This window comes from Xylocopa sonorina, chromosome 1, assembly GCF_050948175.1.
Source record: "Xylocopa sonorina isolate GNS202 chromosome 1, iyXylSono1_principal, whole genome shotgun sequence".
NCBI lineage: Eukaryota > Metazoa > Arthropoda > Insecta > Hymenoptera > Apidae > Xylocopa > Xylocopa sonorina.
In genome coordinates this window covers 11,740,710-11,757,583 of record NC_135193.1, presented here as the reverse complement: position 1 = coordinate 11,757,583, position 16,874 = coordinate 11,740,710, and the positions used below count along the sequence as shown (strand labels likewise).

General features: G+C 36.6%; 1 protein-coding gene and 4 long non-coding RNA genes across 5 annotated transcripts in view; 3 read left to right on the top strand and 2 right to left on the bottom strand.

Annotated features, from left to right (window-relative positions):
• Positions 1-6,786, bottom strand: part of LOC143430478 (uncharacterized) — a 64,277-nt gene extending 57,491 nt beyond the window's left edge. The window contains exons 1-4 of the mRNA XM_076906788.1: positions 6,485-6,786; positions 6,294-6,355; positions 5,884-6,179; positions 4,562-5,853 (exon numbers count right to left, since the gene is read on the bottom strand). Coding sequence (XP_076762903.1) covers positions 4,628-5,853; positions 5,884-6,179; positions 6,294-6,355; positions 6,485-6,511 — 1,611 coding nt within the window. The 5' untranslated portion in view covers positions 6,512-6,786 and the 3' untranslated portion in view covers positions 4,562-4,627. The remainder of the gene's footprint in view (positions 1-4,561; positions 5,854-5,883; positions 6,180-6,293; positions 6,356-6,484) is intronic.
• Positions 424-2,469, top strand: LOC143430978 (uncharacterized). The gene is made up of 3 exons (XR_013102672.1): positions 424-655; positions 741-791; positions 2,391-2,469. It is a non-coding gene; the product is annotated as an uncharacterized LOC143430978 (long non-coding RNA).
• Positions 6,787-8,226: 1,440 nt separating the features above from the next.
• Positions 8,227-9,360, top strand: LOC143430963 (uncharacterized). Its single transcript, XR_013102670.1, has 3 exons — positions 8,227-8,459; positions 8,533-8,744; positions 9,033-9,360. It is a non-coding gene; the product is annotated as an uncharacterized LOC143430963 (long non-coding RNA).
• A 164-nt stretch (positions 9,361-9,524) lies between these two features.
• On the top strand, positions 9,525-11,339 carry LOC143430971 (uncharacterized). The gene is made up of 4 exons (XR_013102671.1): positions 9,525-10,378; positions 10,511-10,911; positions 10,979-11,152; positions 11,231-11,339. It is a non-coding gene; the product is annotated as an uncharacterized LOC143430971 (long non-coding RNA).
• A 3,476-nt stretch (positions 11,340-14,815) lies between these two features.
• On the bottom strand, positions 14,816-16,787 carry LOC143430990 (uncharacterized). The gene is made up of 2 exons (XR_013102675.1): positions 16,289-16,787; positions 14,816-15,039 (listed from the first exon to the last, which is right to left on the bottom strand). It is a non-coding gene; the product is annotated as an uncharacterized LOC143430990 (long non-coding RNA).
• Positions 16,788-16,874: the final 87 nt, after the last annotated feature.

Sequence of the window (16,874 nt, the reverse complement as noted above, 5' to 3'; positions counted from 1 at the left end):
CGAATTTCAGTTATTCGTCGAGATATATTTAGGCAATTTTTGAGTTGTTGGAGTCATGAATTTCCGGCACACACGTGCATACGGATAGAGAGCTGCAGCCGCATCGTTTGAGCACCGATGTCTCGATGCATTCAAGACGATTCTAATTCGAAAGTGAAACTTGGCTCTGTAATCAATGATGTGCCTTGCTGGGTAGGTGAAATCTCAGTGTTTAATTGGCTGTTCAATTTAACGTCACGGAATGCCCATTGATCGAATACTTTTAATCTAAAAATTTTGTTTAAACTCGGACTACATTAATATCATCTATATATTACGACCAATTAACTTGCGTTGATGAATGATGTTATAGTATTGTTGTTTCTATATTCTAGGAGCCTGTGTGTCCCAGCAGTTTATCGTTGCTGACTAAAAAGTATGTGATTTCCACTTCAAGTTCATTGGCTTAACTATTGGTGTAATGTATTATCGTCTAGCTAGTATTTACAAAAGTGTATAGCGAAAATCAATGCGACGGCAGCGATCGCGGAACAAATACTAAGCACGAACTTGTTGCACCATACGAGTTGCGCGGCAAGATGCATTTGATCCCAATTCGAAAGTGAAATTTGCTTCAATTCGCGGTCAGCGATGCGCGTTATCTAGGTGAAATTACGTTTCTAATAGACGGTCTGCAGTATGCTATCATTATCTGATATATTGACCTGTATATGCTTCATTCATGTTACGGATGATATCAGCTTACGTGCGATGCAAAGGCAAACAACCTAATTACCTAGCTAACAGCTCATGTAAGTACTTCACAATTTTCTTTTAGTCTCCACTTGAATCAGATGTCAGTTGATATCGGTACGATTTGGAAAATAACATTTTGGGCATATCGATGGGGCAAAGATTTTCAGATATCTACATTTTGAGATACGTAAGGTTACATGTATATAATTCCTTAGAGACACCTAAGCTCTCAAATATTAAATTATTTGAAATCTAAAAAATCCAAGATCAACATATCTATGCTTCCGTATTCTTAAATTTCGATGCAATTAAAAACTGAGGTATTCAAATTTAAAAATATCCAAAGTTTTGAAAACCAATATATTCGATTTGCGGAATTTTAAATCTCGAGAACTCAGATTCTAAAATATTTAAATCGGAAGATGTATCTAAACCTACAAGTGCGCACATATTTCGTAACAATCGAGCAGTAAGAAAACAGGAATCTTATAAATAATAAAAGAAATTCTGACAAAGGAAGAGCGTGCACCTGCTCGTCGTTCATCACGGCAACTCTTGTGAAAGTGGCCTCGTGTCGAGTAAACGCAGATCATGACACTGTACTTTTATGCCTCTTCGCATTCTGTGCAGCTTATGAAAATTGATCAATGATTAAAAGGCATTAATGTTTATCTTTCGAAGGAAGCACTCGGACCATGTATCGACGCGACGAAAAAATCCAGAAGAATCGTCGATAATAATTGTAATTCCGTGCATGCACCAAACAGAACCAATTACATTGTACATTATAATAGAAAGTTTCAGACAGTTTGTGTCTCTTCATGAAACAATGATCAAATATAACATTACAAAAAAATAAAAGAAAGAAAAGATTAAACAAAGTAACAATAAATTAGAAATGGAAAATAATTAAGTATAATATAAATAGTTTAAATAAGTTCCTTATTTTTTGAGAAATCTTAAATGTTGCATGCTATTATTATAATATTTAGTTGTTACATTAGTGGTAATATGCTTGACTTTTTGCAAACGAGACATTAATTCCATACTGGAAATGTTGTTAGATCTTAATTGACGCAAATCCAATATAAACGTTTCACTTTCTATTGGGTAATAAATGTGGTCGTATAAGTCCCCATGTCGCGTTATACATAAAATATGAGCAGCTTTCGTTGCTTTGCTTCACAACAAATAGACTATGAAAGCAAGGACATCTGATTCACCATTCAAATTTATTTTAAAACTATTATATAAGCATCTAGTTAATAAATAAAATTATTTTCATTTGAAATATTCATTGATGTAACAATTTTTTAATTGAATATTTCTTAAATTTCTGCAGGATTTACCTCTTTCTCTTAGCTTATTTAAACCCATTTTGAAATTGTGTTAGATTCATGTTTTCTAAAATCATTTCCCTAGAATGATTTTTTCCAAAATTTGGTCAAGATCCATACTTTTCCAAATTTTTTCGCAATAATTCACCTCCTGGCAAACGTACTGTATCAACCTTATCTCTTTTTAAACTTTAACGAGATGCATATTTTAATTAAATAATATTTTTAAATTTGTTTTAAAGTTATCGTTCATGTTACAGAATTCTATGTTTTATATAACAAATTTTTTTGTTCATAATACTCGATCCCAACCTTGAGAAGACTGTATGAACTCTGACGCTCTAAATGCACGCAAGCAGGATATATACGAACCGGATTTGAAACTTTCACTGTCCAGGGAAGTTGACAGCGCACAAATCGGAGCTCTTCTTCGAGCTCATTCCGCAATCATTGTATACTACGATTCCAAAATTTGTTTTTGTACCGTATACTAATTGCACTTTTCATCTGCTTTCAGATGAGCTGCTTCCATTCGCAAGTGAATGTTTAAAACCGGCTTCATCTTTTCCAACCACACGTGTGAACTATCGGGAATTAAAATCATCGTAAGATCGCGAGGAGGAAAGTAAGGAACGATTGTTATTAAGATCGAAGTGTAATGAAAAAGCTATAAAACTACACTCACCTTTATGGCCAACTATCAGGTATTTAAACCGGTATCTAAATATTTATATAATTAACCATTTTTCTAAGCTATATTAGTTTTTTACAATATGATGATGCGTTTCATTGTGATATTTAATTCTAAAATATTACGTTATTTCATGTAAAATTTATTTTCGAGCTTCGCATTCTTAGTACCTATTACGTAGGTTCCAACATAATGATTGAGAATATATTAACAAATCCTTGGTTTGAAAATAGTAATATTTATGAGAGATTTTTTTACATGTTTTCACGTACGAGTTAGCAAAAGTTTATAAAAAAGTTTACTTGTATTTATTGTTATTTTTTATATTTTATATATACATAGTTAGTTAGGTTTAAATGAATGAATTTTTCGGCTATCTGAAAGTGTTGTTATGAAATTGTGAAGATTGTCGTTGCGAAAATGACGTTCAACTATAATTATTTTTATACATGTCTATTAAATAAGCCATTTCATATATTCTATCAAGCGGATCGGCTGCTTCTTCTTAAAGCAGAAAGAGAAACCTTTCAATCATCTAACATTTCACAAAAAGTAAAATCAATTTGAATCAACAGACCGGTTAACCCATCTAAGAGAAACAATTAATTTCTGTTGTGTTCCTATAAAAACTTTCTTCTCATTATGATCATTACAACGACGGATCAATTAAGCGTTAGCATTTATGAAATGTTTCACCTTCCTCAATCTTCTTCTACTTAAAGACCTCGGTAGTCGCCTTTCAGTGATGTATGTGTAAGTAAATTTCCTAAAGATTAAAAAATAATTAACTAGATGTGCTACTTCAGATATCTTCGTGTCTTGCCGATTGTCTTTTTCAGGGTGCTTGCATTTCTTATCCCACGCGAGTTGTCACAGGCGCAGGAACGGAGAAAGTAAAGGTCACGAACGTGAATCGCGACCCTGGAGACCCTGAGATGTGCTAGTTCTCTTGAATCTCTTCTTATCCCTAGAAAGCATCTTCCGTCTCTCTCCCTGACGCTTCTTCCTTTCGTTTGTTAGAAACCGCCAGATGCTTTCATCTAGAAATAATGTCTACAAGACGATTCCCGGTAGCTATGCTATTTAATATCACGCTTGGGAACAAAAAGGAAGATCTTTGAACCTTTACCTGTATCAAAAGTAAATATTAAGATTCTACAGAAATTTCTATTAAATTAAAATTATCGGTAATTAATATGAAGAGAAATTGGATCTTTTTCAATACACTGTGAGAATTAGAATTTGTAATTAATAATTAGAATTCACACGTATGTGAAACTGAAAGAATTCATAAATAAAAAAAACGTATACTTTATTAGGGTACCATACACAAACATCGTACAAAAATATTGGTATGTGTATATCTCTGTAGGTAATCGTTATTTACAAGTGGAAAAATAATTGCATTTTAACATGTCATGAGTAGTTATGATGTGCCACAACGTGTTACGCTCACGACGCGTACAAGTAGAAGGATTAACATCTTTCACTCTACAAAATAATGTAGAATCGTCTAAATCTTTCTATTTCAATTACTAAATTTTTCTTCAAAGAAAACCTTTCTTTGCCATCTTTCGTAAACATTTTCCACGATTAATCTGTTTACTCTATTAAGGACACGTCCTTCCGTTACGAACAAAGTCTTCTTCACCGTAGCGAATTCGTGCAAATTTGTTTTACTACATTTTACAATCGTATGGAGTCCTCATTTCTTTCCCAACAGGAAAAAAACTCGTCACGCACCTTTGACCCCTTCTGGTTACGACTATATTATCAAAAAAAAAAAAAAAAACTTAACAACGATACACGCGCATTTTATCGTCAAATAGAGGAAAGATCGAACGACGATCTCACGACAAGAATTTTACTTGTAGCCGTGGTGCTCGTCGTGGTGGGGCTCCGCGGGCACCCAAACTTTCTCCCAAACGGGCTTCCATACCTTTTTCCACGCTGGCACCTGCACGTCCTTCCAAGCTGGTACCCACTTACTCTTCCATTCGTCTTTCCATACCTGTTTTTTCTGGTTGACCCAAATCTGTTTCTTTTCAGGCACCCAAACTTGGACTGATTCCTCCTTCCAAACTAGCTTCTTGTCCGTTACCCAGACCTGCTTCTTCTCTGTCTTCCAGATCTGTTTCCACTCGGCTTTCCACTCCAGTTTCTTCTCGCTTACCCAGGCTTGCTTCTTTTCCGTCCTCCAAATTTTCTTCCACACGGGTTTCCAGATAAGTTTTTTCTTCCAGAGATCATGGCTAGTATACTGCCATCCGTGATGGTCCTTACCAACGTATTGTTCGCCGGGGATACCGACCTTGATCCATTCGGGAACCCAAATCTTCTTCCAGTCAGGAACTTGAACCTCTTTCCATATTGGGACCTGCACTTCCTTCCAGACGGGTTTCCAAACTTTCTTCCACGCGGGTACCTGGACCTCCTTCCATACTGGTACCTGAATCTCCTTCCACACGGGCTTCTGAACCTTCTTCCAAACTGGTACCTTGATTTCCTTCCATGCTGGCACTTGAACTTCCTTCCACACAGGTACTTGAACTTTTTTCCATTCCTGCTTCCAGATCAGTTTTTGCTCTGTTTTCCAAATTTGCTTCCATTCCGCTTTCCATGTCAGTTTCTTCTCCCATCTCCCTTGAGGTTGAGCCGGTGGTCCGTAGGATTGAGCCGGAGGACCATAGGATTGAGCTGGAGCACCGTAAGATTGGGCTGGAGCTCCATAGGAAGTGGATAAACCTCCTCCACCGTGATGATCTCCTCCGAAAGAACCTCCGTGATCACCACCGAAGGATCCATGACCGCCTACGCCTCCACTTATACCTCCACCTAGGCCACCTCCTCCGCTATAAGATTCTATATGGTGGTCACCACCAAAGGATCCATGACCACCTCCATTTGCGCCATTACCTCCGCTATAAGATCCACCATGGTGGTCATTACCAAGGGATCCACCACTACTGTATCCTTGATCGCCACCGAAGGAACCATGGTCCAATGGTGCACCGTAAGAGGAAGATGGACCTGATGGGGCTCCATAAGAAGAGGATGGTCCCGATGGAGCGCCGTAAGAAGAGGATGGAGCTGATGGAGCATTGTAAGAAGAGGACGGACCTGATGGAATGCCATAAGAAGAGGATGGTGTGCCATAAGAGGACGATGGGGCACCATAAGACGATGATGGTGTGTCATGAGAACCAGTGCCTGATGGAGCACCATAGGAAGACGAAGGTGCGTCATAAGAAGAGGAAGGCGCGCCATAAGAGGAAGATGGTGCGCCATAGGAAGAAGATGGCGATGGTGGAGCACCATAGGAATCAGCTGGCGCATTGTACGAGCTTCCTACATTGGGAACTCCGTAAGAGGTTGCCGGTGGGCCATATTGACTTGAAGGTGGACTTAGTGGAGCTCTGAAATTTTTAATTATTTATTTATTTGAAATTTTATATCGTTAAGCCCAATTTAAAAATTTATTTAGGTTTAAACTTAAGTTTTATTAGTTAATGATTATATTATTTACTCACTCTTTTTTTATCCTTAGTGGGTCTCCAAGAGCGGAAACAAAAATGAAGCAACACAGGAATAACTGCAAAAGAATTACAAATTATTAGTTCCATGATGCACGTGTAATAAAAGTTATAGCAACTATAACTAACAGATATCTATTTACGGAACAATGCAAAGAATCATGTGTTGGAAAAAAGACCATACATACAAGTAGAAATGTAAATGAATCGATCATGGCACGTTAGTCATCTAGGTGACTCTAGCGTCTGTATAATTACCCAGTAACACAGTGCCAGTCACCAGACACCCAACCAGGTATTGATACAATCCTTTATATTCCAAGTGAAGTAGCACCTCATACACGAGCATTACACTAATAATTACAGAGTGATTTCAATCTATATTTCGCTCGACCTTCCCACCTTATCCGCCTTTCCATCGCATACATCCATCACGCGAGTGTTCAAGTACACATTACACTTCATTTTCCGCAATAAAATGATACTTGCAAAAAATATATACGTTAATAAGCGTCGAAGGCATAGACACTTGTATTTGTGGAAGGATACTGCTAATTTTACTTTTTTGTTGTAACATTAAATAAGTATACAGTGCCCCAGATTTTTTTTTTGAGAAATTGAACATTTAATTACAAATATACTGGTATCGAAATTTGAAAGATTAAATTGAAATAATATTTATCTTATATGTGACAGAATATTGACCCTTGGAAAATTCCATATGAAACTCAAATGTCAAGAGGAACAATGACAAGAAGAGTAATTTCTATAGAAGATGGTTGACACAGACAACCGACTACTTTTCCTACAGATGCTTAAAAAAGTTATGAATAATATATCTTGTCAACTGTTTTATGAATGTAACTCTCAAAAATGAAAGTGTCCGCGTGCGAACAAACGAAGAGGGTATAAACAAGTCCGCGAATGAGGTCAACGATGGTTGATTTTTTTTCTTTTACCAATCTCGAAACAGGAGGCTGATCGTGAAACTTGTGGCTGTTCATTAACACTCCAAAGAGGATCAAAAGAAAGTGAGCCGCCCAGTTTCATTTTTACCCCGAAACGTGTACTTACGTTCATTTTCATTTTGGCTAACGGCAATTTTGGCGAACCAGCTCATCAGTTCCGTTCCTGTTATATCCGCTTTCTCAAGCAGTAGCTTGAGCGTCAAGATCAAGGACTGGATCAGCCCAATAGAGTAACAGCCAAGAGAGAATTATATAATTTACTCTCGTCAAGTTATATTAGTCGACAGTCGGATAATTGTTTAAACGCATGAGTACCTGTCGTCAGGTACGAATTTCAGAAAACGTCGAGGACCAATAGAAAGTTGCCGTGGCATTAATCTACCGATAGAAAAGAAAAAGTGTGACACTGATTCTGGATGCCTCTATGTAACTTAATATCTTAAAGAGGAACAGATACGAAGTGTTTTAAAATCCGAGGAAAGTTTGTGAAATGAGAAGGACTTCAAAATTGATGATCTGATAAAAATTTCGTTTCTTCGTGGGGATAAATCTCCACAAATGGGTTAGACGAAGAAGGTGAATGAGTTTCGGCTATTTTTGATGCAGTTTCACAAGAGATGATCATTCGAGGCACGAGCACGTTGCTCGACTTTCCTTTCTGCACATTGAGAAATGGCGGGAATACCTACTTAGAATGCCTCCTAGAAAATAGACGCAATGTGCCGGATTCGATCGTGACTTGCAAAGAAGTATTTTAAAAGATTTTTCGGCCCAGTAGCATGACATTAAGATAATAACTAATGTACTGATCTCATTTAAAAAAGAAATTGTTAATTTTTGCTAGAGATGTCAATAGTATAAAACAAAGGATTGTAGTAAATTACACTGCGACCACGAGAACGAATCGTTGCAACCCTACAGTACTTTCAACACGTGGTTCCAAGACACATGACCTATTTCTAAAGGATGCAGCTTTAAAAATGGATCTACTATCCTGTTTCAAATTCTATGGTAACAAAGTTCGTTAATTCACAATTGGGCCCCAAATATCTCTATTGTCACATCTTCGCGTGTATTAACAATAAAGTATCACAACTCTTTTCACAGATACACTTGTGGGACACGAGTTATCCGAAGAGCAGATAAGATGGTGACAAATATTGGACACTGACCAGGCTAGACTTCATCTTCTCAGGTAATGGATTGTCGCACGAAGACGATAAGAACGGCAAAGGCTGCCGCCTTTTTTCTTTTTTTTTTCGTTACAGTTCGTCACTCTTCTGACAAATTTCTGGTGGCTCCGGTGCCTTTTATAGCGAATGTTTCCTCCGTCTAAGCGTCTAGTTGCCCTAAGCATAGACACATTTCGAGGAGGGGTACCATGAGTGCGTCCGCGGTGCTATATGGGGGTCCGCGTTACATCCTGAACTCTTCTTTCTTCTGGAGGGGGTCAACTCCGCGTCTTGCTCGTCTGTTGTACGTAAAAGGGGCATTTAGGTGCCATCGGCGATCTAGACGCGCGACGTGGACTTTTTCGTATCATTGTTCATTGCTTGTTCGTTTCGTGTGTTTTCTACACGAACGGTTATACACCACGTAATTGGATATCATTGCTCTAATTTTACTAAGTTACATAGAACTATAAAATATTTCGGGAAACAGTATTTTTGTAGATATGCTAGTGCACTTTATTTTTTTTAAATTAAAGGTAATTCAACGTAGTTCAAATTGGTTTCCGTCATCTCGATTTATGGCAATCATAGTATAGGTGCAATTTGAGAAAGCGACAGAAGAATAGGAAGATTTAAATGCACGCATTGAAGTTCAATTAGCACCATACACCCATGCAGATAAACCAACTCCCTAAATGCTGGTATTCCATTGTGAACAGGAGAGAATGTTATATAGCTCCGTCTCTGTTTGCTTTCACTGGTAGTACAGTCAAAACGTTTTATGCAATCATTGCTAGCTACTAGATTTTCGAATTGCATATAATCCCGGGAAAGCGCAGAAACCGTCTTACGTTAAAACTTTCGTTCCTTTCTAGTCTCATCATTTTTAATAATTATTATTCATTCTTTAACCTTGCAATACAAACAAGTTGTCCTATTTGTCGAAAAATGTACAAAAATCTCTACTGATTCCATTTACATGATCAATTTTAACTTAATAGCCGTATTCGGATTCCTGGCAACACGTACGATCGTCCAGTGATTGTTTTCTCTCAATAGGGAAGATATTCAGGAGAAGACATGAAAGAAAAAATTTTGTTTGGATCCACGCGCCTTCAACTAAACGTGTACCGTTGCACAACCGGATCATCCTAGGCACAGACCGCACGCAAATTGCACAATCGAACAGCGAAGAATAGATGCAATGTGAGAGTTGCGGTGAACAAGGAACGGGAACAGAATTATCAGACGTGTTCCGTATAAAATATTAATGACCCCCAGTGGGTTCGCGAAATTTGCTTGCGGGCCACGGAAACGCCGCCCGATCCTCTTTTCGCGGTGAAACTACGGCTTTGTTTCGCTCGAAGCAAAGAAGAAGCGAGAATCGTGCGTAAAAACGAGAGAAATCGAGGAAAAGAAGGTAGGGAATCCTCCGAAGATGGGTGAATCGAATATGAAGAGAAATTTTTCTGATGGGTCTTCAAATATTTCTATTCAAATTATTTCTGTTTGATTTATGAGAACCGAAGGAAATTTATGAGAATAATTTTGGATACTTTTACTTTAAAGGATTTACTTGGTAAGACAAACTTCTTAATTCCGTTCGAAATCTCTGAATTAACATCAAATGATTATTGAATTAGAAGCAATCATTTAATCATACGATAATTATTGAAATTTATGGATAACAAGCAGAGACGTAGCATTAGCAGTTTGTAAAAAATTATATACTATGATCCGTTATTTGATTAATGTTAGAGTTCCAGGAAACGGCGGAAGCGTTTGACACGGTTTGATGAAGGCAATTTGGTAATTTACGATCGTGCCCCAAACTTAGCAAATTCATCTGCTGAATGGATCATCGATAGTCTATACTCCTTTCTCCTGGGCTGGTTCTTTCGTAATCAGTTCTAAGAATTTAGAAAACAAATTTAGGAAACAGGTACTTTGTTTTTCATGATTATTGACGAAATAATATAATTAATCTACTTCTTTCCCCTTTATGTATAACCTTTTAAGAATAGTGTCACCCCTATTTAATTTCTGACAAATTCTTTGCAAACTTTTTATAAAGGAAACTCTGTAGTGAAGAGAAAAAAGGAACCGTTCAGATCGTCCAAAAGCAAGTGTACTGGAACCTTCAACCTGGAAGTGCATTTAACCGGCTTAGAATGTGGATAAAGATGCAACGAACCGGAGAAATGCAGCAGGAAGGCCACACGTGGGAAGAAGATCGTAAACGAACCGCACACTATAAACGTTTTGTCGTCCTGTAACTACGTCAACTCGACCCCATCGCTTATAAGAGTTGCTTTGACTTTCTTTAGATTCTGCTCGTGGCTTACTATCGATTTGATACCTTTCACCGGTACCATCTTCGTCTTCCGCAACACTGTTAGAACGACACGGAAGTAACGCGACTTGTGACCTCTTGAATTCTACGTGGATCGTCGTAACGGAGTAGAAATTTTCGTCGTAAGTAGCATCAGTCTTACTCCGCAACTGGAAGCTTCCGTCATAAGTAAAAACGTTGTCAACAGAGAAGCTTCTTATTATAAAGTGTTACGTAGAGTGAAGAGAACCATGATTAGTGTGGTATTATGTAAAGAACATAATGTGCTTGTCAAAAGCTGTATGTATATGAAAATTGGCAGGTTCTCTGTTCCGAAGAGATAAGTTTAAATACGAGATTCGAAATAATATCCGCTTTGTCAAGGTGTGGTTGAAGAAATTGGTCGATGCAAGTATGCGTTTCGAAGTTGTCCTACTTCTCATCGTTCTTTTAATTCTGTAGATCTTCGCGGTGCAAAGAAAGTGAATATTGAGTGAAACCATGTTTTTATTACTTAATGAAGCAAATGAATCCCAAAGGAATTTTCACCATGAAGAAAATAAGAATAAATTCTAATACTGAAACCATTCTTATTCTAAAGAAAGTAGATAAAAAAGATTGTTGCGTTCCGAAGAAACATTCGTCGCATAAGAAAAAGAAAAACACTCGATGCGATTCTGATCATCAATTTTCTTTCCAACCTTGATAACTATCTGCTATTGGACAAGATAAACATTCATGAAATTCGATGAAAAAAATGTATGTTTGATGAGACGTTTATGAGGAAAACAGTAATCGCAAAGTTTTGGAAACCAAGCTGGTTTAGTTGGCGGAGAAAATGAAAGTAAGTCCTCTTGTCCTTTCTAGGTTACACAAGGATGCCACTGAAAATATTTTCTCTAACATTAGGTCACGAGCAAAAATTGCTGCAAGTATATATTATTATTATATTGGTCCATCAATACATCAGCAGAGAAAACAACATGCAATAACGCGAGTTTCACAACTTCCAATAAGTATATACCGTTGACCCTGCCACCATCTTCATGCCAAGCGAAGACCGTGAGATACGCACAATGGCACTTCGCATTTTCGAGTGAAAGTTCAAGCGAACTGTTTGAAATGAAAATCTCCATTCATTCTTGGGATATTAGAAGCTTTAATTAAGACGGCATTATTAATTCTGCACGTAAGTATACGTCGCTGTTCATTCTATTCAATTACACGTATACATGTCCTATGGCCTATTAGTTAGATTAACCATAATTAATTTTTTTCAACTGTTACATTTTTTTAACAACAATCCAATACTTCTTTCGCATTGTTTGTTTACATAATTTGACGTCTATCAATGATAATAATTTCCACGCTGTATGATGATGGAAATTAAACGACATACCATTACATATTTTTCGACGATTTATCTTAATTGTAACATTTTCAATGAAACTATTGTAGATCGAAACATGTGCAAGGGGTGTAAGCCACAAACTGAAAGTCGTCGTTCCGCTCATGATGGAGTCTCTTTTGGAATTCAGGGTTGCAACTGCCTCCGTCACAGTTTATATTCTAAAGGATAATGATGCTCGGTTACTTTCACTGTGCTTCGAACACGTGCGATTGGCAGCAGAGGTTCGAATCATTTTGCGAAATAAGCGAAATCATCCTTCGATCGTAATTTAAGAGTTCATTTTTAAAGGGGAACCGTTACACCGTACTTTTTCCCCATACATGCACGATCGTTTTGAAATGTATACGGTTTAACAACTGCTTTAGAAATAGCTCAATTAAAATTGACATAACGCTTATGAAACATGTAGTAACCGATAGGTAGAAAAAGATTGATGGCATGCCTACTTTCGAATTGTATATAAGAGGATTGCGTTCATTTTAATCACTTGACAGATATAAGCTGCAAGATGAATTTTAACTTTTTATTGGTTTCATTGGCCTTTAAGAAACAAGCATTTCTAACTGAATTTCATTCGGGATCAGCATGGAAGTACATGCATAACGTGTTAAACATTTTGAACTTGATGTTTCTATATGTCATTCCTTTCTTTAATGCTCGCGATATATTAGTATAAAGATGCTGCACATGTTTGGCGCATACAATTCATTTGTCACGCGCCACACGGTAAACGAAAGAGAAATTCACGAGACACACTGAAATTCACGATCACTACAAGTAATTGGCACAGCGATGAAATATATTTTTAAATTTACTTTCGTTCAATTTGCATCCTACGGAAATTCGTTTGTTCTTTTATGCTTTACTTTACTGTTATTTTCGGATTGACTGAAGAACTTTTACATTTTGTTGCATATGAAAATTTGAAATCATTTGAAAACATTTGATTCGCGGAAAAATATTCCCCATAAAAAGAAAAGAACAGGTTTCCCTTAATTTCAATGTCCGCTTATAATATCCCATAATTTACCATCTACGAGAATTCTCTAATCGATATCACACGCTGCTAGAAAATACAAGGTAGACAACCGGAGAAAGTGACTTTTGATTAATACTATTTTTAATTATCATGTAACGTCGTCCAGTAACAAAAAAAAAGTTCTACATATAATCTCAGAACTCTTTCTTTCAAGTATTCTATACGGTTAACACGTGTTCGTAAATACATATATTTTTCTTCCGCATTTATGTAGCAATAATTATATGTTTCGCACGACGAAGAAAAGGAAAATGAATTTCATTTGTATTCCGGATCCCTCCTGCAGTACAGCGCAAATTAGGTTTCGGATAATGAACCATTAGAATTTAAATGCGCTTCTACTATTTCTAACACAACGATACAAGAAAGTAACGCTCTAAGTATTGCTTGCAGGATCAGAACAATGGTTCAGGAAAAACTGTTTTCCCGAGGAGGTTGCCGATCTAACCAGGAAGTCGCAGGGAACAGGATTAAAACGTTTCGGTTTTCTATGCGTTTCAATTGCTGCGGGCGATTCTGCTGGCAGCTTGTGCAATCGATCAACCGGTTGTCGCATACACTTGTAGCGGTCTGCCATATTTATAACATCATACACCAGGTAGTACACGGAAATAACTGACTACATTACTTCTTGGCTCTCCGTTTTGCCCTCACGTTTCTATATGAATTTCCTTTACACTTCTAAAATCCAGAAATTCTAAAATAATCGATACGTACTATTACTTTACTATTAACTGTAGTCGACCCTTCTATAACGCGATTAATTCGTACCGTGTTATATGGAAACCGTGCTATAAGAGTATCACATTATAGAATGGTTGACTATATTAGTATTTTCTATTGAATCTTTGACTGTATTAGTATTACTATTGAATCTTTGACTGGTTTTCCACGTAACGTTGTATAACAACTTTTTTCTTTTTTTGCTTAGATGGCAATTCAGTTTAATCTGGATGGAGAAAGACACCCGTGAAAGTTCTCTAACTTTTGATTACTAGAAAAAGGCAAAACCAAGCAGGAAAAAATGAACATTTTAGACAGGAAGGACAATTCGCCAGTGATCGTAAGATAATTTACAGAACGTGTAAAGAACGGTGGTAAAACGTACATAAATGAAAGCAGTTGTCTCGTCTACCTACATATCTGGTTCGTTAATGAGGTGCGTTTACGTGTTAGTCTAAATTATGTTCCGGTATGACGGCCCCATCAAACAGACTTTTGTTTCATGATTTTTATTTTGATAACGCGAGACACCGACGGTTAAGCTGGCAGTTCTAAGCGTATAGCTGTGTATTTATAACCAAGTCTTTAGGTAATCAACGCAGCGAGTAGAAAAATATATTCACAACGTCACCTCTTCCGGTTCGCAACTTCCGACACGACGAACATTACGCCTTTCCGTTAATTATAGCCTGGAGTGCATATAATTTGTATGGAAATCATTACATGTGCTATTTTAGTTGTAGATGTACATGTAAAAACGGAACAGAAATGAATGAAATATTATTTCTTAATAGGTTCACCGCGTGTGAGAAGTTGAATTGCTATTGTTTATTGAGCGTTTCACGAACGCCATTTGCCTAAATATTTCTATCGCTTTTTCATGTACATAAAACGATAGGATTAGAACAAACTGGTGAAAACTTTCGTTTCTTTGGAGGCGTGTCTGTGGAAATATACGATACCAATCTGTTCCACGCCATTCGCCTGCGAGGATAAACTAACAGGTCATTAAAATTCGCCGAAAATACACGACCGATGCTATTTCGTGTTTTCAAGAATTCAATCGAATTGTTGATATACCCTCTTTACAAATTTCTTCTAAAAATTTCCAAAAGACTAATTATTTAAATGTGCATTATTTATTTAATTCTCTCTCACGCATTCCATTTGTAATATATTAAAGCTTTGTATTTGTTCAACTGATGTATGGAGAGAGGAACAAAAACATTTAAATAGATTTTGACAGATAAAAAGTTGCAAATATACGAACATAAAGTACAACAATATAATTAAAAAGCTTTTAAGAATTGAGAACTTTCTAGAAATTGGGTGTATTATTTAAGTTTGAGAATAAAGATAGAAGAAGTTTAATCAATAATTTTTAATACATTTGTCACTGATTGTTAGAAGATGTATGTTTGCAATATGTTACATAATTGTTGTAGATCTGAAGGAATTTAATGACCAAAAACGTATTAGAAACTTCCAGCGCTATTTTGCACGCAACAACACTACGGAATGTTCAAATAGCGCGTATTGTGATTTTAGATTTGTTCGAACACAGAGGTGTGGCCACGTGAGCTGCAAGACAATCAAATTGACCTCACGACATTTTCACTTTGTCTCTCCACGTACTATCAATTCCAGAATTACCAATTACACTTGTACTGTTTAAAGATTTAAGATTTAAAAGTTTCATTTCTCGTTACGAGTAATTAATGAAATCGTCTTAAATGTATTATTAATAATATAAGCAACTTTCTGTCATAAAATAATCATAATTACTTGTTGTTTCTTCCAGAATCAACAAAAAAGGTTTAATTGAAGTTAAGTAGAATAAGAAACAGAAGTATCTCTTATCGCACGTTGTGCAAGGTGCGTAATTGTGAGTGCTTTTTGAAAGTATCTACTGAAGTACCCATGTAGTACATATAAAAGTTGCATCTTGAAGTTCAAGCGCAAGGTATAATCGAAACAAATTTGATATCCCTTTCAGTATGGCTACAACATTTATATTGACACACTTTCAATGTTTCAGCATCTTCAAAAATAAAAATGCAGTCTTCAAGCAGAATGGTGAAAAAAAGACGTAATTTGAAATTAAACTCAAAATTTAATCAAATTTATCATAAACGCAGAATAAGAGAAAAGGAAAATTCAACATATATTATACAGTACAGTAGGTAGTTAACGAAAACGTAAGAAAAATATATCGAAAATAAGTAAATAAGGAATGGTTTGAAGCGACGGATCTCCCACAGCCAACAGAATAACTATAAATATAATGTTCACAATTCTAATTTATTGCATGCCGTGGGACCATATGAATAACTCTGCATATACATACAATATATCGCTGGCCGCCCTTGCTCTCACCCTTAATTTGTTTCTGATGGAGTCGACATTTACGCTCGACAGTCACGTTCAAGAAAACGTAAGTTGCCCCTTCTCGTTGTTTGGCACACGTCCCTCATTATCGCCTCATTCTTAGTTTATCTCGATCGTTACATCCTGCCGGCTATTATTCCCATTATCTTTATTACTTGAACTTATCCAAACGGAACTTCCAAGGTTCGATCAATCTTTCTAATTACACACACAGCCCAACTGTCTATATATGATTGATCTTGTCATTGATTCCCTGTTATCGAACTCTCTCAGCATTCAACGCGAAGGCTGTACCGCACGTATAAATATTAATTCTTTCTTTCTTCTTTTTTTTTTTAAATTGTCGACGAAACTTTCACGATGTAGCAGAGTAACGATAGCGGTTGCGCAATCTACTAATTTTTTGTTCGATGTTGACATAGTGATCGGTCGAAATTATTTGCTCCTTCCTAAGAAAATCTGAGAAGAAGCTTATATAATGGTAGTTACTTTCAATTTGGAAGCGTAGGCAGAATCATGATTTGCGTAACGCGCGCGCCTCTTCT